This window comes from Pinus tabuliformis, chromosome 3_2, assembly GCF_031772625.1.
Source record: "Pinus tabuliformis cultivar Carrire ecotype Pingquan chromosome 3_2, CPIR1, whole genome shotgun sequence".
Taxonomy (NCBI): domain Eukaryota; kingdom Viridiplantae; phylum Streptophyta; class Pinopsida; order Pinales; family Pinaceae; genus Pinus; species Pinus tabuliformis.
In genome coordinates this window covers 625,978,866-626,003,513 of record NC_142302.1, presented here as the reverse complement: position 1 = coordinate 626,003,513, position 24,648 = coordinate 625,978,866, and the positions used below count along the sequence as shown (strand labels likewise).

At 37.4% G+C, this 24,648-nt stretch overlaps 1 protein-coding gene across 1 annotated transcript in view; it reads left to right on the top strand.

The window, feature by feature from the left end:
• The window catches only part of LOC149182187 (ABC transporter A family member 2-like), a 74,126-nt gene extending 49,786 nt beyond the window's left edge, over positions 1-24,340 (top strand). The window contains exons 3-17 of the mRNA XM_089416794.1: positions 17,715-17,884; positions 18,153-18,338; positions 18,739-18,834; positions 18,982-19,182; positions 19,769-19,928; positions 20,048-20,277; positions 20,437-20,554; positions 20,984-21,060; positions 21,199-21,288; positions 21,438-21,581; positions 21,763-22,086; positions 22,186-22,266; positions 22,480-22,656; positions 23,439-23,719; positions 24,093-24,340. Of these exons, the coding sequence (XP_089272920.1) occupies positions 17,715-17,884; positions 18,153-18,338; positions 18,739-18,834; positions 18,982-19,182; positions 19,769-19,928; positions 20,048-20,277; positions 20,437-20,554; positions 20,984-21,060; positions 21,199-21,288; positions 21,438-21,581; positions 21,763-22,086; positions 22,186-22,266; positions 22,480-22,656; positions 23,439-23,719; positions 24,093-24,102 (2,345 nt within the window). The 3' untranslated portion in view covers positions 24,103-24,340. The remainder of the gene's footprint in view (positions 1-17,714; positions 17,885-18,152; positions 18,339-18,738; positions 18,835-18,981; positions 19,183-19,768; positions 19,929-20,047; positions 20,278-20,436; positions 20,555-20,983; positions 21,061-21,198; positions 21,289-21,437; positions 21,582-21,762; positions 22,087-22,185; positions 22,267-22,479; positions 22,657-23,438; positions 23,720-24,092) is intronic.
• The last annotated feature ends 308 nt before the right edge of the window (positions 24,341-24,648 follow it).

The window sequence follows — 24,648 nt, the reverse complement described above, 5'->3', positions numbered from 1 at the left end:
TTAATTTTTACATTAAAATTATTATATAGAAAATAAAGTAATTGAAAATAAAATAAAATAAAAATCTTTAATTTACTTTTAAGTATTATGTTATAGTATGTAATGCCTTCACTATTTAAAATGGAGTTGAAAGATAGCTTGTATGTGTAATTCATTATATATATATAGTATTTCAATGTCCATATTAAACAAATGTTGTAAGGCAACTTAGTCCTTGTCACTCAAGTTAGAGCCTATAGTCTAGGAAAAACTGCATAAACAATTATAATATACAGTGGTCCATGCTAAATTAATAGTGGTCAATAGGCAAATCGAATCCTATAGTCTTGCTTTAACAAGAAGGAATAAATTGAGATGTGAAATGGATAAATTAATTGTTTGATCGACACAAAGACTTGCATAATTTTTGGTGGATAGTAACCACTTCTAAGGTTATACATTTATAGTTCTATTCCTACATAAGTGCTAAGGAAGACATAAATGATGGTCTTATTCCTATCCATTTTTTATGCAAAGCCCTGTTCAAATTATAATGGAAGTAATTAATGGTAAATATGTTATTTACCACAGTATGAGCTATTTTCAAGGATTTTATTTTTCGATAGCTTTCTTGCAAAGCTTAAGAATAAAAACATGTTATATAAATATGTAAAAATCATGCATGAATATTGCAACAATATCCATAAATTATGGTATAAAACATGTGAGGTAATTATCCACACGACATTACATTGTGCAAAGGTTGCAATAAAACCTTCAAGTTATGGTCCAATATTAACATTTTTATGTGTAGAAGATGAATAATAAATAAATTATTTCAATGTTAAGTATGCATATATTATATAAAACAAGTGAAAAAAATAGTTGAAACATTTTAATAATATGTTACGCATAGATCTATTTTAACTCCAGAAACGAACCAAATCTTTCTAAGTGCAAACATTTCATTAAGTTTGGGACTACCAAAAAAAGTGTGCATATTTAGAGATTTGATTTCTCTTCACTCTTGAGAGATCTAGAGTGAAGATGGATCTATACATTTATTTCAATACTTAATATATGTGTGTGTGTGTTAATCACAATAAAGATTTCAATGTACAAAGGAAAGAAGTAATTGAAAGCAAAAAAAAATGAAGTATTTCCTAATAAAACTAATAAGAGTGAGATGTGTAATTCATTTAATTCTTAACATAAAATTAATATGTAACATTTAAAAATATAACTAATGATTCAAAAAAAAAAATCAACGCAAATCATAAATAAAATATTTCAAAAACAAAAACAATGTTTATATATATATAAAGCAATTGAAAAACTCACTATTCTACATTTTGGTCCCTTTTTAGTGAATTTTGAATGAAATATAACAATGAAATCTTAAGTTAGGTAGCCTACACAATCCTAGTGGCAAAGAGATTTTCAAACCATTTATACATTCAAAAGTGTAATTGAAACAATTATATATATATATATATATATATATATATATATATATATATATATATATATATATATATATATATATATATATATATATATATATATATAACCACATATCTATTAGGGGACAAGGGGACCAAATCTCTCTAGTTGCAAATCTTTTTTATTGCACCTCACAAGATTTGATCCTTCCCCCTTGCTACATCCTTGATTAAGATGGATCTATAGTGGTAATTATTAGAGAGATAGTACAATTTTAAATTTTGTGAAATATTATAGAATATTTTTAATAATAGTCAGGATAAAAATCTAATTATGCTGATAGGCTCATTAGGTTGATAAGTGCTCTCAAGCCTAGTGAGGAAGAAATGTTGTAATGTTTAACAATTCGACTTGGTAAAAAAAAAATAAAAAATAAAAATTCTCTACCAACTAGTATGGTAAAGATGTTGTAGTGTCCTCTTTAACATTTCACTCCAACCAATGGTTTTTCCTATGGTATTCTTACCCTGGCCTAAATCCATCTTAACTTTCAATCTACCAAGCCACAAATGGACCAATCTCTTTTCACTTTAAAAGAGGTTTACACCTATTTGATCCCTCTAGCAACTTGGTATATCAAGAGTTAAGATACATCTAGACTAATTAAATACAGTAGCAAAATTGATAACGAATGAAATTTAATTGTTAATTGTAATTTCAAATATCTTGAGAGATGTTTTAATTTGTTTATCACAAAATTTTGTTAAAATGTGCAATACCTCTAGTTAATCTTTTTTTTAGAGGAAAAAAACAAACTAAGCTTTATTAATGGAGTAAAAAGTTCAGTTTACATTGGCCTGCATATTCCATAAATGTGTTCAGCATAGAGAGAAGAAACATCAATAGTCCAAAAATATTCCAAAAAGAGAGAAAAGTGCCATATGCAATAGAGACATATATCTATCATGGACAGTAGTCTACAAAATATAACTGAGAAACATAGTAATGTCCATAATCAAAACTAGACAACATAAACAAAAGTTATCAAAAGGAGAAAGTGTGCACCCGTTATGGGAGTGTTATATGACCATTTTCCAAAACATTCCCCTGAGAGAGTTTAGTGTAAAATATGTATCCATCTATGTCCCTTAGGCCCAATTTTGATAATGAGTCAGTAACCATATTGAATTCACAGAAGACGTGTTGTTTATGGAAATCCTGGAACATATGTATGAGAGAGAGGGTGTGTTACTTCTAGTTTTGAAGCAGGGGTGGATCAAAGTGTGATGTGCCAGAAATTCCCTCAATAATGGTTGTAGAATCACCTTATATTTGGATATGGTGTACCTATTTGCGAATAGTGAACTAGAGAAAACCTCATAAGGCCACCAATTCAACCTTAATGTTGATACTTAGGCCACCATACCAATGCAACCTATAAGCCAAGTCTTTGTCCATGAGAAGAACCACACAGAATCCACATTTGTGTTCTTGTGTCGTGCCATCAAAAAATTTAGCAGGCCATATAATTGGAGGGAAAATGTGTTGAGTTGTTAAATCTTTGGATTTGGTAGGATGTAGTTTCATGTGCTTAAGCCATCCCAGAATTTTTGCAATGGTATAGAAAACATTATGTAACTTACCCCTGAAGATGACATGATTTCGAGTTTTCCATATTCTCCAGAGGAAAAATGGTGGAACGAATACCTGTAAACTGCCACACTCTACACCCCACTTAAGGCAAAGTTCAATAGAAGTAAAGTGAGTAACAACAATACCAAGAGAGGAGAAGTTGTAGGACCAAACCTTCATGGAAAAAGTGCAAGTAAAGAACAAATGTTGAACATATTCCTGATCATAACCACATAGTGGACATATACCCGGACTTAGGAAACCTCTCTTGCACAAGTTGTCCCAGGTGCGGATCTTATTCTTCCAGTTCAGCCAGACAAAACATATAATTTTGAGGAGGATCTTCAGTCTCCATATAGCAAGAAACCAGTTTGTTGTCGGAGTTCCCAACGTCTATTGTAAGATGTAATGATATTTATCAACCACTACCACGGAGCCCTTATGGATAATGCCACACTAGGTGATTTTGTCACCGGACAGATTCCTACATAAACATGCATCTCTGAGAACTTGAATGTAGAGGTTCCATTCAATAGCCATATGACCCTGCAGACCAACCTGTGATGCCTCCATCCAAATTGGCATACAATGTTCCCAGCCTCTGATTACTTGGTATAAATAGAAAATACCCATGCGTTGAAGTATGTTGATGGTGTCCATTGATAGGACATTTATTGCACTAACTTCAGCAATCCTATCCTAACCGATTAACATTAAGTTTCCCATGTTGAATGTCCATTTCACCCTCTGGAAGAACCAGGACTTGATCTTCTGAAAGTTAGACCAGATGTAAGATCCATGTTTGATACCAATCTCTTGCATCACAAACTAGTAAGTAATGTGTTGTTTCCTGAGGTATTTAGCAGCGATGATTTGTCCCCAAACACCCCCACCAAAAAGTGCATGCCATAAAGACTTCAAAAGTAATGAAACTCCAAAAACCTGAGAATCCAAAATCCCCCATCCATCAACAGATTTTAGCCTAGAAATGGACTCCCAGGCTACCAGATGAAATTTATGTGTAGATCACATGCCCGACCATAAGAAACAAGCGAGGCGAGATAGAATCAGGTTACAGATGTGAGTTAGGAGGGAAAATAAATGTGACCAATATGTCGCCATATGTTGCAGAACTGATTGTATCAAAGTGAAATGGCCACCAAGAGAGAGACATTGATATGACAAGCTTTTTAGTTTCTTGTCAAATTTCGAAAGGAGCCAAGCCCAATCATCAAATTTGTAGCAAGACAGATTAATTCTAAAGCCCGGGTAGGTAAAAACTTCTTGTAAAGGGGTCATATTCAAGCCAAATTGGTCTGTAATGTATGTGATGTTGGAGTCATTACCACAAGAAAAGTATAGGCAGGATTTGGGACCATTTATAAATAGGTCGGAAGCAGCCCCCATCCTTTGGAAAATGTGAAGTAGAGTCTCCCATTGCTCCCTCTTGATAACACCAAATGATAAAATATCATCCACGAAGAATAGGTGTGTAATTCTTACCTGTGGAGCCATCCGTAGACCCTGAAATTTGTCCAAACTTCATGCAACATTGATCTTTCTGCTAAAATCATCCATGACCAATAAAAAGAGTAAGGGGGATAATGAACACCCCTGTCACAGTCCTCTGTGAGCTCCAAAAAAATTTGTGGGGTAACCATTAATCAGGATGGCAAGCCAAATATTGGTCACACATGATCCACTCGACATTTCCATATTCCAAACCAACCTTAATGAGTATGAGTCAGAGCAGTCTCTAGTCTACACAATCATATGTCCTCTGCAAATAAATTTTCATGATTCTTGATATGAATAGAGTGAACACATTCATGTGCGATGGCGAAGACAACATGTATGTATATACATGTAAGAAATCCAAATTGTTAATTTGAGATGTGGACCAAAAGAACTCCTTTAAACCGCTCAATGATGACCTTGGAGATGAGGTTGTACACAATATTACACAAAGAAATAGGATTGAATTCCGAAAATGAAACAAGTGCAGAAACCTTGAGGATCAAGGCAATGAAAGTAGCCTTGATGGAGCCAGAGATGCTCTTCCTGATCCGTGATTAATCAACCATATCCTGGAGAGTCCCTCCCATCAAATCAAAAAAGTGTAGGAACAGTTCAACAGTCCATCCATCGGGACCAGGGCATTTGTCCTTGGCAAAAGATCTAATTACTGAGTGAATTTCCTCCAACGAAATAGGGCGATTTAGTTTTTCATTCACTTCCTGATCGAAAATCATAGGGTACTGCTCCACAGCCCACAGAAGATCTTCCATATTCACATCATCCCTCTCCTTAAAGAGTGCCCCAAAAAAATTTCAACTTCCCTTCGAATATCTGCATCTGAGTATTTGAGGGATCCATTTGTGCCCCTGATATTCCATATAGAGTTAGAGTTCCTCCTTTGATTTGAAAATCTTTGAAAAAATTTAGTGTTCTAATCACCCGCCTGTATCCATGTGGCCCGACTCTTTAGCCGCTAGGTGTCTTCCTGAAATTTCATGATTTGTTTCCACCTCTGTTCCATAGCTTTGATGGAGTCAAGTTCCATCTAAGAGTGCTGACCCTCCATGAGACAAGCACTAAAGGCTTGAATCTCCTTTTCCAATGTTCTCAATTCAGCATAAACATGGGCTTTCTTCATTCGTTCCCAAGTCCTAACACATCTCTTAAGGGAAGCCAAACAGGGAGTGATATAGTCCATGGCGGCCTGTTCGGGAAAACGTGGAACACCATTCCACACCTCTTTAACCAATACGTTGAACTCCTCATCCTCAAGCCACATATGATTTAACTTGAAAGGAATGCCCTTCTAAACCCATTCCATCCTCCACTGAAGCAGAATGTGACATTGATCAGAAATGAACAATTTCACCACCATTCATCGCATATTACACAGGATTTCCAGAAGGCTCTGGTGTACTAGGATGCGATCCACTCTCTTGTTGATATAGTCCTCCCTGATTCTACCTTGTTCCAAGTGGGCTAGAAGGGAGAAGGGCATACATCAACCAAATGGTTGTCCTCAAAAAGTCTAGCCAACTATTCCGAAAAGCAGTCCCTTGGACTCGTGAATCCCCAACATTGATCTCTAGACAACGTCAAGTTGAAATCCCCTGCAATGATCAGCGAGGGGATGTTAAGAATGTTTGTGTTCCTAACCCGATCCCAAAAAGAGTGTTTGTCGACAAAAGGAGCATAAATTTTCCATATGTGAAGCTTCTCGTGAGATCCCCTGAGACATCTAGAGAGAAAAATGTCAGCAAAGAATATGCAGGCCTTGAAATGTTCCTAGGAAGGATCCCATAAAGAAACTAGACCACTAGATAAACCACATGATTCAACGATCACCATATACCAGTGTAGACAAATTAGATGGAAGTACGCCCAAGATCTGGCTGAATCGACCATGGTTTCTTGGATGAGAACAACAAAAGGTCGGAAGGAAAAGAGGAGGTGGCGTAACGACAACCTTTTAGCGACATCCCCCAAGCTGCGAAAATTGAGCGAGAGGATGGTCATGATAGACCAGTAACAGGGGGCATACGATCTCTAAGGGCCCCATAACAAGATGAATCAAGAATCAGAATATCACGTAGATCCCCAAAATCCAAAATTATTTGCAAACCTTGAGATTTCTCACGAGAATGTTGGCCACCCTTGCCGACCTTATGTCAGGTGGAGATATTCTTAGCAGAGGAAGGGTTGATGATAGGGGAAGAGGCACCGCCAATTCCTTTGTGGATGGTAAGAGCGGAGAGATCCATGGCTGAGTTAAGAAGGAGAAATTCTAGATCATTGTCCACAGAATTGCGGGGAGAGGGGGGAGAAATCGGAACAAGGGGGGAGGAAGAGCCATCATGCGGGAGGGAAGAAGTTGAAGGCCCTGAATCAGTGGGACAGGACGAAGGTACAGGCATAGCGGTACAAGGTAGACCAGGCATATCCATGTTATCACCCGAAGGAGGAGGCAAAGGCAGGTCATGGGGCGGGTGAGTCATGTTGATGGAGAGATCCCGGAGAGTCGTAATAGGAAGGCAAGGATGGGGTTCAAGATCGATATCAACATCACGAGAGGAGCGAGGAGATTGAGAGGGAACAGATAAATAATTATGTACACAATGAGATGGACCATCTAAAATATTGAAAGTACCTAGATTTGAAGCCGACCTTGGCATTGAAGCACCGCAGTCTTGTTTTTCGTTGTGCCAGTCCCGCCGAGAAGAACCAACAATAAGTTGGCGTCGCGGACATCAATCAAGGAGGGAGACCAGTATGGTGGCACAACAAACATCTAAGCAAGATGTCCCAATAGTCAATACGTTGAACGATGTGTAGGGGACCCCATTCTAGAATAATGTCTTCCAGCAAGCCACCTACATAATCCACCTCGAGGAGGATCCAAGCCATCCTCTTATTGCGAGCCCCCAACACCTTAGGATCCATATAAACAAACTTACCCACTGAATTGTCAATCTCCTCCAAAGCTTTCTTGGTCCAAAATTTCAGTGGCAGGCCAGGAAGTTTAACCCAGGTGTATATGTTAAGAGGAGTGTTGGTGAGTGGGCTGAAGCCCACATACCATTTGCAGAGTTGTAGAAAACTTCAGTCACACACCCATGGAGTCTTTAAAAGTTTTTGGGCATCTGCCTGATGTAGGAAATGGAAGTTGTACCATTAATTCATTAAACGACTAAATTTCGAGGTATAAACCAATAATGGTTTGATCTAGTGGATCAAAATAATGCTCAAAATTGAAAGTGTGCGATAGAGATCGAAACCTATATGACTGGATAGATCTCGACGATTTGAATCCAACGCAACTCATTTCACTCAAATGCAACATCGGATGCTCCTAGAAACACGTTATGATCAAATTGTCAAACAAGTAAAGTTTTGGCAAATGGACATGTAATTGGGTATTTTTGGGCTAGTGGCACGCTGCCACATGGCCTCATCTGATTGGTCAAAAAGTTAAAAAAATGGGTTTGCAACATTTCTCCAATTTTTCTCTAAGGTTGAATTTTTAAACATTTTTAATTATGACTGGTTTTTTTTGTGGCCAATGGTGGAAGGCCACGTGGGCCAACCAGAGGTGGACACATGACCTCCAAGTAGCACATTAAAAAAAAATTGGAGGCCAAAGAGCACCCCCTGGGTTCAAAACCAAGACCACGTACCAAGCAACCAAGGCCTACACCACCACGCTAACATGCTTCTTATTTAAACAACGTTCAAAGTTTATATATAATGTTTGGTATATGTGCTTATGGGGGAGGGGTCGAGCTAAGCCCTAGCCCCTAGCCACCCCTGCACCATAGGACCAAAGGCAAGGGGCCAAGAGCTAGGCCTTAGCTTGGCCCACGGCCAACCCTCATGGCCTTTGCTCAGTCGTATGACCAAACAATGTAACACAGAGTGCAAAAAGAGTCAGGGGCTAGCCCCAAGCCCTACGGGGCCTCATGTGACCAATAACGTAAGTGGAAGAGGGGCCAGCCCACGGTCACCTACGCTGCATGGAACTAAGGGCGCGTGCCGGAGATGGAGCCAGACAAAGCCCAGAATCTTCGACCTCCTATGCAGTCGCATGACGCCACGTGACTAGGAATTTCGGGACTAGGGGCTCAATGACGCCCTTAACAGTCCTACAAATTCTCCCGTTGAGAGGGAATTGTGCTAGGTTGAATGAGTCAGTTCTGCATTTGGGTCACTCAAGCTAGGGTGAGGTCGAATTTGAGGATGGTTGGCAACAGAATTTGGGAAAATAAAAAAACAAAGATAACGTTCTCATTTTTTGCCAAATGAGGCACAAAAAGAACCAAAATAGGGTTTTTGACAGTGTTGGATCCATTGGAGACATCAATTCTGCTATTTGAGCAGTGTAAAGCATGTAAACACACTTTTGTGCATTTTTAATAAAAGAGGCCCTACATTGGAAGCTGGACCAGGAGATGTAGCCCAAGAGAGGGGTGAACTCCTTTATCATGCTTGTGTTATTTGTTTCAAATATGCTAGTTTTGTCTCTGTTTCACTATAAAATTTGGTTAAAATTTACTTGTTTATGTGTTTAGTAAGTTGATCCTCTACCTAAAACACATATAAATTTCACTTGCAAATTGTTAAAAAATCTTCAATTTTACACATTCAAATCATGGTTTCCACTAAGCCAAAACCCATCCCTCCATATCCAGATTCTGAGAGCTAGTGAAATACCATTGACCCACTAACGTCCTATTTTGGAGGCTTTGAACTCGGTCCCAAAGGACATCATGTACGAAACTGAGCATTTTGGGTTCAGCGACGCTTCGAACATTTTTATGCCTCCTCCTTTGACGCATCCATCTATTACCGAAGCCCCCATCTTGTGACAACACATCATTTGCATGCACATGTAAAGATCGCAGGGGTGCATGGGTAGGCTCGACATCAACCACACGTGAACCGTCCAACTCAGATCTCAGATGGCCAGTGTTGCGAGCCCATGACCGCACCATCTCCAACGTGGCTCGTAGAAAGGTCTCTTGAGAAGAAATGTCAGCATCCAATGATGCCAAGTAATCTTCCATCCACCCCTGGAGCGTTTCAAACCAAAATGTGTCGCCACGTCAAAACCAACCCCACCTATAACAATCTGGGGAAGAGCAAAAGATTGCCTCCAACGTTGTGTACCACAAAGGCCCAGAATAGAAAAAATCTAAAACTGCAGATGCTGAGGAAAGAATATTACCATCCCCGTACGAGGGAAGAAACACCCAAGGATGTTAGAGGGAGTGCGTACACATAACAAGGAAACGAGAGAATAAAACATCCGTGGCGAGTGGATGCCAAGTCACAATGCATATTCAAAGGGGAAAGGATTAAATGTAGGGAGGCAAAAAAGGAAAGATAAGCCGCCAGAATAGGTAATGGGAGCCCACACAAATTCCAAGACCACCGATCTGCGCCAGACACAGATCACAAAGAATGTCAACCACCCACAACTATCCTCCTTGCCATTTGCCTGCTTGTGCTTCCTCTTGTTGTAGTAATAATAGTTGAAGTTGAAGGAATAAGCGTTGTACCATTCTGCTCATTTCTACTTCATTGGGTGTAGACTCTAAAGGGCATATGTCACTGGATCTAAATCTTCTTCTATTGCTTGTGACATCATGTGGCTCAATCCAGTTGTTATATAGGAGTCTAAGGAGTCACCATGTAATCTAGCCGACCTAACAATAATAATATAAAGCCACAAAAATAACAATAGAGGGATTCTATGGGGCACAGAAATAACAATATGGGGGTAATAGGGGCACAACAATATAAATAAGGGGTATAACTACAATAGTAATGGGGTAATCACTAGTATTATAGGGACCCAACATGCCCCTCTCCTTCAAAAAAGTGTTGTCCTCAACGCTTGAGTAGTTCTGGATACTTCTGCATAAAATTCTCATCCTCCCATGTGGAATCTTCAGCGGATAAGTTCTTCCACTTGATAAGATACTCTGAAATTGATCGATTTCGTAGCTGTCGAGTTCTTGTTTCTGTGACTGCTTCTGGTTCCAATATAATTTTTCCTTCCTCATCAAGTTCTGGCAATATTGTTTGAATTGGGAGCTTGTCACCTATAACCTTCTTTAAACATGAAACATGGAAAACTGGGTGCAATCGAGAAGCTGCAGGAAGCTCCAATTTGTATGCCATAGTACCAATCTTTTGCAACACCTTGTACGGACCATAATACTTTGGTGATAATTTATTATCCTTCTTAGCTTGCTTTAGGGACATTTGCTTATATGGTTGTAGCCGTAGGAATACCCAATCACCTACATCAAAACTTCTTTCACTGCGATGTTGATCTGCCTGTTGTTTCATTCTATTTTGTGCCAACACGAGGTTATCCTTTAAGAGTTGGAGGACTTGTTGTTGATGTTCGATGTGATGTTCCACTGCCTGAACCTTAGAATTTTCTCTTAAATATGATGTGATGGATGGTGGTTGATACCCATAAAGTGCCATAAATGGGGTCATTTTTGTTGTTGTATGGAAGGAAGTGTTATACCACCATTCAGCCAGAGGCAACCATTTGACCCATTGTGTCTGTTTATCAGATACAAAGCAACGAAGATATCCTTCCAAACATTTGTTTACTATCTCAGTTTGCCCATCAGATTGAGGATGATAAGATGAGCTATGAGCTAACTGAGTACCAAGACAAGAAAATAATTCTGTCCAAAAATTTCCAGTGAAAATGGGATCTCTGTCACTTACAATAATCTTTGGGTTTCCATGTAGCTTTTGAACTGTTTCCATAAATGCAGTAGAAACTGTACTGGCTTTAAATGGATGTGATAATGCACAAAAGTGTGCATACTTGGTAAGTCTGTCAACTACCACCATGATGACACTCTTTCCCTCAGACTTGGGTAAACCTGTGATAAAATCCATTGAAACCTCCTCCCAACGTTGGCTTGGAATGGATAAAGGTTGTAATAGACCCGGTGTCTTAATTGTTTCAACTTTATTTTGCTGGCAAACCAAACATTCTGCCACAAACTTTTGAATATCTGATTTAAGGCCATCCCAAAAAAATTCCTTCTTAACCCTGTGGTAAGTTTTTAAAAATCCTGAGTGCCCTCCTAAGGGAGAAGTGTGCAATTCCATAAGAATCTTTTGTTTTAGCTGGGAATTCTTACAGAGGTATAAGCGATCTTTGTACCATAACGAATCATTTTTCCAGCTAAATGTATCAGAAGTACTGGAATCTTGTTGTAGCTTTCGAATAAGTGCCCACACTTCTTCGTCATTCTTCCATTCCTCCCTTGCTTCGTTTATCCAATCTGGTTGGATAATAGAAATGGCACACAACAATGCTTCCACATCCTCATCCTTTCTTGAGAGTGCATCTGCCACCACATTTTGCTTCCCTTTTTTGTAGATGATTTCAAAGTCATAACCCAACATCTTTGTGACCCACTTTTGTTGCTCTTCAGAGGATAATCTTTGTTCTAAAAAGTATTTAAGGCTATCATGATCCGTTTTTACCTTGAAGTGTCTTCCCATTAGGTAGGGTCGCCATTTCTTAAGTGCATGGAGTATTGCCAACATTTCCTTCTCATAAATAGCTTTGCTTAAAAACTTTCCCTTGATTGGACGACTTTCAAAAGCAATGGGTCTTTCATCTTGCATTAGAACAGCACCAATTCCATTTCCTGAAGCATCACATTCCACAATAAAGGTTTTTGTGAAGTCCGGTGTAGCTAAGACCGGTGCTTGGCACATTGCCTCTTTAAGATGTTCAAAGGCCTTTGTTGCTTCCGGAGTCCATGAAAATGAATCTTTCTTCAATAATGTTGTTAGAGGTGCTGCTATTCTCCCATAATTCTTAACAAACTTGCGATAATACCCTGTCAACCCAAGAAATCCTCGCAGATGCTTTATGGATGTGGGGATTTTCCATTCCTTAATGGCTTTAATTTTGCTAGGGTCTACCTTAACTCCTTCATGAGATACAATATGACCCAAATATTCCACCTCCTGGACTCCAAAGAAACATTTGGATCTTTTTGCATATAATTGTTTCTCCTCCAATAGTTGTAGCACCCTGTCAACATGTTCAACATGATCCTTCCAAGACTTGCTGTAGATTAGTATATCATCAAAAAATACTAACACAAATTTTCTAAGGAATGGTTTGAAAATTGAATTCATCAAACCTTGAAATGTTGAAGGTGCATTGGTAAGGCCAAAAGGCATGACCAAAAATTCATAATGACCCTCATGAGTTCTAAATGCCGTTTTTGGAATGTCTTCAATCTTCATTCTGATTTGATGATATCCCGAACGAAGATCCAACTTGGTGAAGTAAATTGATCCATGCAATTCATCCAGTAATTCATCAATAACAGGAATGGGGAACTTATCTTTAATAGTGAGCTTGTTGAGCTCCCTATAATCTGGACACATGCGCCATGATCCATCCTTCTTGTGCACCAATACTACTGGAGCTGAGAAAGAACTTTGACTCGGTTGAATTATACCAGCCTCTAGCATTTCTGCAACCATACGTTCAATTTCACTTTTTTGGACATAGGGATATCTGTACGGCCTGATGTTTGGAGGAACACTTCCTGGAATCAGATGAATAGCATGATCATGATCACGCATAGGTGGGAGACCTTTGGGAGTCTCAAATACCTTGGAATGATTGTCCAAGACTTTTTGGAGATCTGGAGAAATAGATGATTCCAATGTGGAAACATCTAGCGAACATAATTGTGCAATTACACCTCTTTGCTCCTTTTTTAGAAGCTTTGTCATACCATTAGAGCTGATTATCTTTCCTGGTTTCCCTGCAATACCCCTTAATTCAACTTCCTTTCCTTCCGAAGAAAATTTGATGAAAAGTTCTTGAAAATTAAAAGCTATTGTACCCAAGGATTGTAGCCATTGGACTCCTAGTACAACATCAGCACCTCCCATTGGAATGGAAAGCATTGGGCTAGTCAATACATATTCTCCCATGGATAGCTTGATATTATGGCACTTTCCAGAGCAATTTATTGTTCCTCCATTTGCAATCATCACTTGACACTCTGGTGCTGGATATAGGAAGCAATTCAATTCTTTTGCTACCCTACAATGAATAAAATTGTGGGTGCTTCCTGAATCAATCAACACTATTACCTTTTTTTCTTGATTTGTCCTTCTATCTTGATGGTTTGAGGAGTGGTAATTCCCGCCAATGCATTACAAGATATGGTCGGATTTATTTGTTCTTCATCTAGGCTTTGTTCCTGGAATATATCCTCTTCTTTTGACCTTTCTTGCTCCTTTTCTTCTTCCTCTTCACAATCTATGTAGAATAATTTCTTCTCAGCACACTTATGACCTTTTGTGTATTTGCTATCACAATTGTAACAAAGCCCTTTTGCTCTTTTTTCTTCCAATTGTTGTGGTGTCAACCTTGTAGGTTGTGGAAGACTATGGGCAACAACACTTCCTCTTTATAGTTGTGAACGGTATGCTTCCTAGTTGCCATAATTTTGCTTTCCATTTTTCTTGCTAACCTGAATGCCTTCTCTAATGAATCAGGTTCCCAAAGGCGCACATCATGTTGGATATTATCCTTTAAAGACCCTATGAACACATCAATCCTATGCTCCTCTGGAATATCTTTTACCCTTATGTTCAATTTTTGGAACTCCTCAATGTGCTCCATTATTGAACCCTTTTGTTTGAGACTTATCAATTGGCTAAAAAAAGTGTTGCTTTTTGTATCCTCATAATGTGCTATCAATTCTTCCGTAAAAATTGCCCAAGTGATAAATTGTTTACGAGAACAAAGCCATTGATACCATACAAACTGATTTGGTTCCAAATATAAAGTTGCCGTACGTACCTTTTGTGGGTTTTGCACATTATTGAGATCGAAGAATTGCTCCATCTGTAATATCCATGTGGCTGGATCCTTGCCATCAAACTTCCTCATATCGATTTTTGGAACATGGTGAGTCTTCGATCCAACATTAGAGTCTATGGAATCATGATTAACATTTCTTTTGTTCTCATCATGAGTTTCCTTTACTACCTTTTCACCATTAGTGACCCTTTCTTGTAGCAACTTCTTCAATTCATCCATCTTATCATCCATGCCATCAATTTTAGCGTCCATGCCATCCATCTTAGCTTCCATCTTAGCTTCCATGCCATCCATCTTAGCTTCCATGCCCTTTATCTTAGATTCCACGCCATTTACCTTAGATTCCACGCCATTTATCTTAGATTCCACGCCACTTATCTTAGCTTCTGTTAGCTTTTGTGAGCGTGACATTTGTTGCACTTGTTCTTGTAATTTTGATATATCATGTAGCATTTCTTCCTCTTCTTCATGAGTCATGCTAGAGCTTTCAGGTTCCTTACTAGGTGTTTGCATTTTCTTTCCTCGGGGCATCAGTTACCGATAATAATGCTTTACTATGCCCTTTGAATTCCGTTAAACCAAGCTTACACAAAAATTAAAAAAAAAAACTACACACCTTTTTTCACTTTATAGAAGCCTGATATTGAATCTGATGTATCTCTGTAATTTCGGATCATCCAGTTCTGAAATTGCTATCTGTAGTAGCCTTCTGCGTCCTCTTTCCAATGCCACAAGTCTGAGCCAAATTGGATTCTCCAAGGAAGAGTTATGTGAAATCTCCCACAATGACTTGCTTTTAGACTAGTTCAGTAGAGCGAACTTGTACGACGTTCCACGAGTCACTGTTTCAACCTTTGAATCTGAAACTCACCCACAAGAAACTACAGTCTGTCCTCTTTCTGTACCTTTTTACGAAATTTCAATCTGATCCTCAGAGAGAGAGTTATGACGATTTTCCCCAGGTCACCTGTTTTGAATGTAATTCAGGAGTCTGCAAAAAGGCCAACTTCCTCAGATCATATCTCCGAAAATATCGTGCTAAACGCTCTGAAATTCGGACCCAAAGTTCAGAGCCAATTCTTCTCAAATGGGTTTTTTTTGCGACTTCTGAAACGTTACAGAAAAAAAGTTATAGCGAAAATGCCACGATGACTTATTTGGAGCAGCGAAACCCTAGAATCCAAAGCTCTGATACCAAATGTTATGAAACCAGCTCACAAAAAGATAGAAAGAGAGATCCACGACTTAGAATTCAGCCTCTTCGAGGGGGCAACCTCCTTTACATTACATAAATGAACAATTCTTGGATGATACAAATGACAAAACCTCCTTTCTATATATAGGAGTCTAAGGAGTCACCATGTAATCCAGCCGACCTAACAATAATAATATAAAGCCACAAAAATAACAATAGAGGGATTCTATGGGGCACAGAAATAACAATATGGGGGTAATAGGGGCACAACAATATAAATAAGGGGTATAACTACAATAGTAATGGGGTAATCACTAGTATTATAGGGACCCAACAGGGGAAGCCCAAGTGCAAGTGAGTTTAGAAACTTGTGCAACATCCATACAAATCTATGGGAAACTCTTGGTCTTTCATGTGACTTAAAATTAATTAATTTAGCTAATATGCAATCCAGCTATGTTTTCAACACAATTTAATTCAGAATATTTTTAATATTTGATGGATATGAGTGAAATCAAAGAATTGATCTCAATTTTTTATTTTTTTTATGGATATGAATGAAATCAAAAAATTGATCTCCTTTTTTTTTCTTTTCTTTTTATGGATATAAGTGAAATCAAATAATTAATCTAGTTTTTTTTTAATTAAAAAAAAAAACTAACATACTTTTATTTATAGATAAAAGCAGTTACAAAGGTTTGCTTTTCTATCTCATCTTCATACAACTTTATGTCTCATCTTCATAAAACTTTGTTCCCCATTTTGTAATTTCCATCAAAATGATGACTTACATAGTTTTTATATTTAAATTTTCACCTATCTAGTCAAAAAATACTAACTATCTAATGCAGTTTGTCTCCATGTACATTCATTATTTTCTGCTCCTTTCTATTCAAAAAGTTTTCTTCAAAAACTACCTCACCGTTGAAAACTAACTAACATAGGTCTGTAGCATCAATCTATGACAATCTATAAGATATTTATTTTCCTCTAACTTTACAAGGTTTCTTTGATCTAGCTATCCATTATATTTCCAAAATATTTTATAATTTGTAATCAAATTTTAAAGTCTATAATAAAATTAAAGATAATTATACTAAATGATTTCACTATCTATTATATTCCCAAAATATTTTAAAATCGACAATCCAATTATAAAATCTACATTAAAAATAAAAACAAAAATAATCATGCTAATAGACTTTCTTATCCTTCCATTTTCTAAATATTTTAAAATTAAATTAACCATGCTAAAATAAGAAAGGAAAAAATATATAATAAGTTCATTTTCAAAAATCTGTATAAAAAATTAAGCACGCTGATTGAAATACAGGTACAACTCCTTTTAGCGCACTAAAAAGATGCACAACCTGAGCAACGAGTATGATATCTTAAGGCCAGCAATCACATATTTTCATTACAATTAAAGTGTTCAAGATTGTTAATTCAAGTGATGTTGGAGTTCCTGCAAGTGATGTTCAGGCATGCAAATAGCCAAGTTGCGTAAGTGCAAACATGGAAGTAAGCTACGAAGGATAACATAGCGTTTGAAATATGAATCTTTGGGATGGTGACGTATGAAATCAGTAAACAAAAGGCTGACAATCAAGTGCGCCTTATTTCTTCTAATAACACACATTCTAACGAGAACAAAACTGCCATGCAATTGAGGTTATTATCAAAAAGGGTTTCAATTTCATCTCAAAATAAACTCTTCATGAGTAACTCAAGCAGAGATCATGCCACTTATACTGTAGACCAGTTCAATAATGTGAATTCATTGATTTTATTGAGAGCCCACTCAAAGAGGGGTTTGTAGTAGATAGCTCGATGGTCATGTGTCATCTGATTTGGAAAGGTTTTATTTTTTATTTAATGAGTTAAACATGGTTAGTCTTACAATGGGTTGGTCAAAATCTATGCCCCTAGAGGCTGTGTAGCAGTGGTCAACTGTCACCCCTTCTATTATACTGACAAGCTGGTTGAGTTTGCTCTTGTATTCCCTGGCCGAAAGTGCATATTATACATCAATTTTGTTATCGGATGCAGATTCCAACTTTAGCTGGACTGTAGGACTGAAGGAATTTGCACATCCAGCCATTGCAATTTTCTCTATTGTTGGACGAGCCGGGCCTACATTTTTTCTTGCCGCTGCAATGTTCGGGTTTGTCATTCAACTGGGTTCTATAGTTGCCGAAAAGGAGCTTAAACTTCGTCAGGTAGCCATGTCAATGATTGCCTTTTTTGGTTCTCTATTGAAAATTTCAAATGCGTCTAGAACACATTTCAAAAAGATTTCTCACTCTTGATTTAGCATTTGAATTTATGCTGAAAATGTTTTTTAGTTTGAATCATGATTCTATTTAACAATTTTGTCAGTTAGTATATGGATTGCTTTTTTTTTAAATCTAGAATAATCGGTGAGAATTATCATGAACAGACACTAGTATATCCATTATTATCTAACTGTCTTTTGGGATCCGCCAGGCAATGTCTATTATGGGACTTTATAATTCAGCCTACTGGTTGACTTGGCTGACTTGGGAAGGCATCCTCACATTTGTATCTGCGATTCTCATGGTCCTTTTTGGAATGATGTTCCAGTTCGACTTTTTCCTCAAGAACAGTTTCTCAATTTTGTTCCTTTTGTTCTTTCTCTTTCAGTTGAACATGGTGAGGACATGAACATCCATCCCAGTTATTTTCGAACCTGTAGAGTAAAGACTTTGATTTTCTTTAAAAAAAACAGAACAATTTCAGATGCACATCGAGGCCATCAACATTTCAATCACAATTCATGAGTGCACATGATGACAAAATATTCATATATTTGAGGCACACTCTGTATGTATATGGTTCGTCTTGACATTTATATTGAATGACGACATGTTAATACATTACCGTTGAAATAATGAAGTAAAAATTTATTCCAAAATACAGATCTCACATTGCAGAGATGAAATGACTTTAAACTCAGGGAAAAGAAGAGGAATATACATTGAGACTGAATTCTTTTGGATTGCAATATTTAGGCATCAATAGCAGATACTCACTTCACAAGATCATGCAACAGGTTGGATTTGCCTTCTTGTTGTCTGCCTTTACAAGCAAATCTTCATCTGCCACCACTCTCGGATTCTTCGTCTACATAATTGGGTTCATAACACAGGTTTGTTTTTAGCTGTAGTAGTGTTTGCTTTATGTTCATGTTTCAATCCTTTGTAAAATCTCCATAAAACTATCATTTTGCACAACTCCTAAAAGCAGAGTCCATATGATCCAAAACACTAATAGAAGTATCCTCTTTTTTGTGCAGCTTGTTACAACATTTGGGTTTCCATATTCAAATACATATTCCAAGAGCTACCGTACCATCTGGTCCTTTTTCCCTCCAAATCTTTTTGCTCAAGGCCTAAAATTGCTGGGAGATGCCACGGCTACAGGTCAAGATGAAGGAATCAGCTGGTCTAGTAGATCAAAATGTCCTTCGGCAGACTCTGGCTGCGTTATTCAAATGGTTGGTTCACGTAATATTTTTATTTAAGGAAATATTCATAGTTACTCATATAGAATGTATAATTGTAAAATATTTACCTAAATTTCTAAAAATCTTATATCATAAATATTTTTTTTACAATGATCATAAAAGATTTGCCCATCTACGAATATTAACCCTTTTCCCTTATATGAATTGTACATTTGCGTATTTCCAAGGGCCCGCTTCACATTTAGCTAATTTGCATAGACTTGCTTCATATTTAGTAGTTATGAGTCCTATGATAGGAAACTAGATAGCTTGGGGACTGGACTAAAGGTTGCAGTCCCTCCTGTTTTACTTTGGAGCCATTTTACCTAAAGAAACCTAATATTTTCCTTATTATAGAGCAGAGGATGTCAACTAGATTCTGCATTGGAATAGAACTAGAACTTGCCATTCATCACTGTCTCGTTGCCTCCCCACTGATGCATAATGCTAAATATTCTAGTAGTTTATGAGCTCTATGGTAGTAAACTGAGTGGCTTGGTGAATGGGTTAAAAGTTGTGGTCCGTCCTGTTTTACTTCTTTTAATGACATGACACGAGAGATGCACCATGTTTCCAGGATGATATTTTCAAATGGCTCACTGCAACATTCTTTCTGTGGTTCATTCTCGCCATCTACTTTGACAATGCACTCCCAGATGTGAATGGTGTTAAAAAGTCCTGGTTTTACTTTTTGAAGATATCATATTGGACTGGAAAAGCCAGCGATCGAGAAGAAGGTAATCAGGAAATTTAATTAATTTGCTCATCGTTGTTCTCTTTTCACTGATGTGATTGTAGTTTCTGAAAAAAAGAACACCCATCAATGTGCTTCACTAAAAAGATTTGATTTCTGCAGGCGGTGGTTGTTGTAGCTGTACAGGATCTGTTCCACCGTTACCTGAAAGTAGTCCCGATGATGAAGATGTTGCCGCAGAGGAATCATTAGTCAGACAGCAAATAACTGAGGATACGAGGAGTCCAAATGTGGCTGTCCAAGTTCGTGGCCTCAACAAGACATTCCCTGGTATAAGAAATATGGTTGGTTGCTGCAAATGCAGAAAAACGGCTCCTCATCATGCTGTAAAGGTATATTAACACATAAGAATGGCATTGGATATCTTATGATTCATTCTCAACTTTCTTACATGAAAGAGCAGAATACAACTGAAGTTTGATGTAAAAATACTTATGCTCATTCTGATTAGATTTATTTTTTCTTCCTTTCGATTTATAACCAAATTTTAGGGCTTGTGGATAAACATTGAGAAAGATAAGCTATTTTGTCTCCTTGGACCCAATGGAGCTGGGAAAACAACTACAATCAACTGCCTTACTGGAAATACACCAGTAACAGCCGGTGACGGTAATTTTCTATAACCAGATGCTTTTCCCTGAGCTTTACTTTTCAATATATCGTCCTGGATTACAAAACAAATGCCGGTGAGGGTAATTTTCTATAAACAGATGCTTTTCCCTGAGCTTTACTTTTCAATATATCGTCCTGGATTACAAAACAAATTTGATTGAATGTAGCTTGTGAAGATATGGCAAGGATCACAAGTTATCATTAGAATGGTCTGCTATCTTGCTTTGAGAATGCTTAATAACTTCTTGATGCATAATGACTCTTCTATTTCTTATATAACAGTAAAAGTATTGAACATTGGATTCAATATCGGGTCTGAAAGTTTAATATCATATTCCCCCATTCTTGCTTTTGCGTTTTACTTAATGGAGTGAATGGGTTAAACAGTCATCTGAGTCTTGTTTTGTATTCGTAAATCAATCACAGCACTGATCTATGGGCAGTCTATTAAAAGCACAAGTGGAATGTCAAACATTCGAAGTATAATGGGAGTATGTCCTCAGGTACAATCCTGTCTTACCAACATTCAAATAATTGGGATGCAGTTATGCTTGAATATCTTGTGTATTTTGTATAGATCTTCATCTATTTGTGCATTGTCACTACAATATGAAGTATTCTAATTTTCATTTAGTCTGCAGTTTGATATTCTGTGGAATGCTCTATCAGCTCGAGAACACTTATATCTGTTTGCTAGCATCAAAGGCATACCAAGATCTGCCATTAAATCTGTATGTTCTTATTGGCTTTGGTTTTCTCAGAAATTGTAGTTTTCCATTTCTTATTATTGCAATTGATTGCTTGTGACTGTCTTCAAGACTGATTTTTTTGACAAAACCGCCATTCACATGATGAACGAAGTTTGGTTATTATCTTGCAGGATGCAGAAAACTTGTTATCACAAGTAAAACTATCAGAATCAGCTCATATTCGGGCTGGCAGCTACAGTGGAGGAATGAAGCGCCGCCTTAGTGTGGCAATAGCCCTCATAGGAGATCCTAAACTGGTTTTCTTGGATGAACCTGTATTTTCAATCGTTCCACCCTGTTTATGCTTTCTTCTTAGACTTCTCCTTTTTGCAGATCCAGGAAATTAGCAATTTCTTTCGTCTGTTGTAAATTAGCAATCTTCTTAGATACCAGTTTCCTCTTGTACATTTAGATGCCTATCCTTTTGTTCTGATTGATTGATATATATCTCTACAGACTACTGGCATGGACCCTGTTACACGAAGATATGTATGGGACATCATTGAGCATGCGAAGAAGGATCGGGCCATTGTCTTGACAACTCATTCAATGGAAGAAGCTGATATACTGAGTGACAGAATAGCCATCATGGCCCGAGGGAAGCTACGATGCATTGGCACTTCAGTTCGGTTGAAATCCCGGTTTGGAACTGGGTTTGTTGTAAATGTAACCGTGCAAAAAGAATCAAGAAGAGATAGTTTATTGCAAAATGCAAGCGATTCCTTGCAAAGAGAAGACAGTAGACACCAGAGTGACCCAGTGAAACATTTCTTTAGAGAGGTAAATACAAACATTCTGTAATCTGCTCCTCCCTGAAACAATGGTTAACAAAACTTCTATTTCTAATCCAATAAATATTTGGTCAATGTTACTTGGCAGCGTCTGAATGTAGAACCAAAGGAAGAGAACAAAGCCTACATAACGTTTATCATTCCTCGTGAAAAAGAGGAACAGTTGACGGTATACACTTCTACTGTTCCTTTTCCCTCTACTCTTTCCGGTTCAAGCTACTTTTGTTTAGTCAAAGCATAGGCTGAATTCCACAAACATTCAATTCCAGACCATGAAAATTTTTGAATAACTATCGCAATCTTCTTTTAATGCAAATGATGAAAGAGTCTAGTAGGTGTTTTGAAATTGACAAGAGACCAAGAAGTGTGCCTTCTATTTCAGGATTTCTTTGCAGAACTGCAAGATAGAGAAGAAGAGCTAGGGATTACAGACATTCAACTGAGTCTTGCGACTTTGGAGGAGGTTTTTTTAAACATTGCAAGGCAAGCAGAAGTCGAGACTGCAGCTGCTGATGGAAGCTTTACTACACTGAACTTACGTTCTGGAACTTCAATTCAGGTCTGTCATTCTTTTCAGGTGTGTTTTATTTTTAATTGTGAGTAAAGAAGGCAAATCGTCATGAAAGTGTCCATCACTCTGTGACAATGCAGACATATAGTGGCTCAACCATACAAGGTAATAACAAAGATAAATGACAAAATGTAAGAGTAACAGCAAAAGCCCTAGGCTGTAGACATGGATAATCATGAAAGGACATCCAGAGGCAACAAGGCTGAAAATCTGAGACACAAGAAACCTATTTTACAATGCAGCTGACTGCTGAGGTAGGTCACCAAGAGCATAATAAACCCCATGAAAAAACACAACCGAGTGCTATGGAAGGTCACATAGAAGAGGAAACCGAGAAAGAATTATGATACTGAAGCTCTCCTTCCCTCATTCTCATTGTTTGATAGATGAGACTGAAGCTCTCTTTCATGGTTGCTTAGTCATGGTGTAAAAGATCTTTCTCTGTTCTTTTTGGTTCAATATTCTCTAGACTATCGGGACAATGTAATCAAATTCATAATGATCCACTATTAAGTAGAATAAATAGTCTTGTTAGATCAATTATCCTAATTTATGCTCTGAAACCTGGCAGCACTTTCAGTCACTGAGTGGGGAGCAGTACTATTGTATCAACCCTCAATGATAAGAGCGTCTGGAAGTTTTGGGCCCTGTTGTGCATTAGCCTTAAAAATAAATTTTATATGATTTATCTTACTTAGAGCCTGGTTGTGCATTAGCCTTAAAAAGTGATTTTATATGATTTATCTTACTTGGTTACTTGTTTATGTCAGGTTCCCACTGGGGCAAGGTTTGCACTGATTCCTGGAACAGAATCAGAAGAAAATCCCGGAGGATTGATGGTGGAAGTACATTGGGACCAAGATGACACCGGAGCCCTTTGTATTTCTGGCCACTCTAATGAAATACCAGTGCCACCACATCTTGTGAATACAGAACGCGTGACATCATTTAGCGGAAACCGATCAAGCAGGTCCTTCACAAGAACAACTTCCAGCCACGTTGCACCTATGGGATTATTTATTGAAGAAGATAGGATTTCAGCCTCGAATAGGTAACTTCCTGATTTGTTTTGGATCACTGAAAATGTATATAAAATAGGCACTATGGTAATATATATATTAGAGAATCCATTATATGAATATCGAAGTGGGATTGTGTGTATACCTCTGCAATTGCAGCATCATCTCTGTCTTTGAAGCTTTCAATGGATTCTCCAATCATGAGCACGTCCATTACTTTAGTTGCATTACCAGAGATTTTTTGTCATGTCTGTGGATAGAACTCATGAGTTTAGAAAGTCATTCTGAAACTGTTCTCATACGTGCAACAGTGAAGTGAGGGGCAGTTGTGTCTGAGGCTAAGTTAGATATCATAGTAATCTCTATGATTCCGAACATCAATATAACTTTCGTTTTCAATGGCAGGTTGACATAAGCACTTCTTCATCAAAGCTGGAGGTGTCTGAGAATCAGTGTGGTGATGAATTTTATGAGGTTGATATCCTATTAACATGATTTTCGCTTGAAGAAAGAAATGTACTTCTTAAACAATTATGGAAAACGGTTAACTACATTGTTCAATTTGTTTGAAGTAATTTTTATTAAAGAAAAACAAAGTCCAAAATATGATTAAGCAATAAAGCTCGATTCCATATAAATAGGTTTTGGATCATAGGCTTGGGCACATTCATTCGTACTTGTATATATAAGTTTATGATTTTATTTGACCTTGTTATCCATAAAATTTATTTAGTGTTAGTTTGATTTTGATTAAAATGGTTATTTATTATTTTAAATAATAATTTATTTAAATATTTTAGTTTTATTAATTTTTATTTGTGTTAGAGATTATAATTTTAGTTTTAATTTATAGTTTTCAAATTCATTTAATTTTATTAGGTATTAAAGTTTCTGAAATTGTTATAATAAATATTATGGCACTATCTTGTTATAGGGGTAGATGTGTAAGTGTAAATGTTTG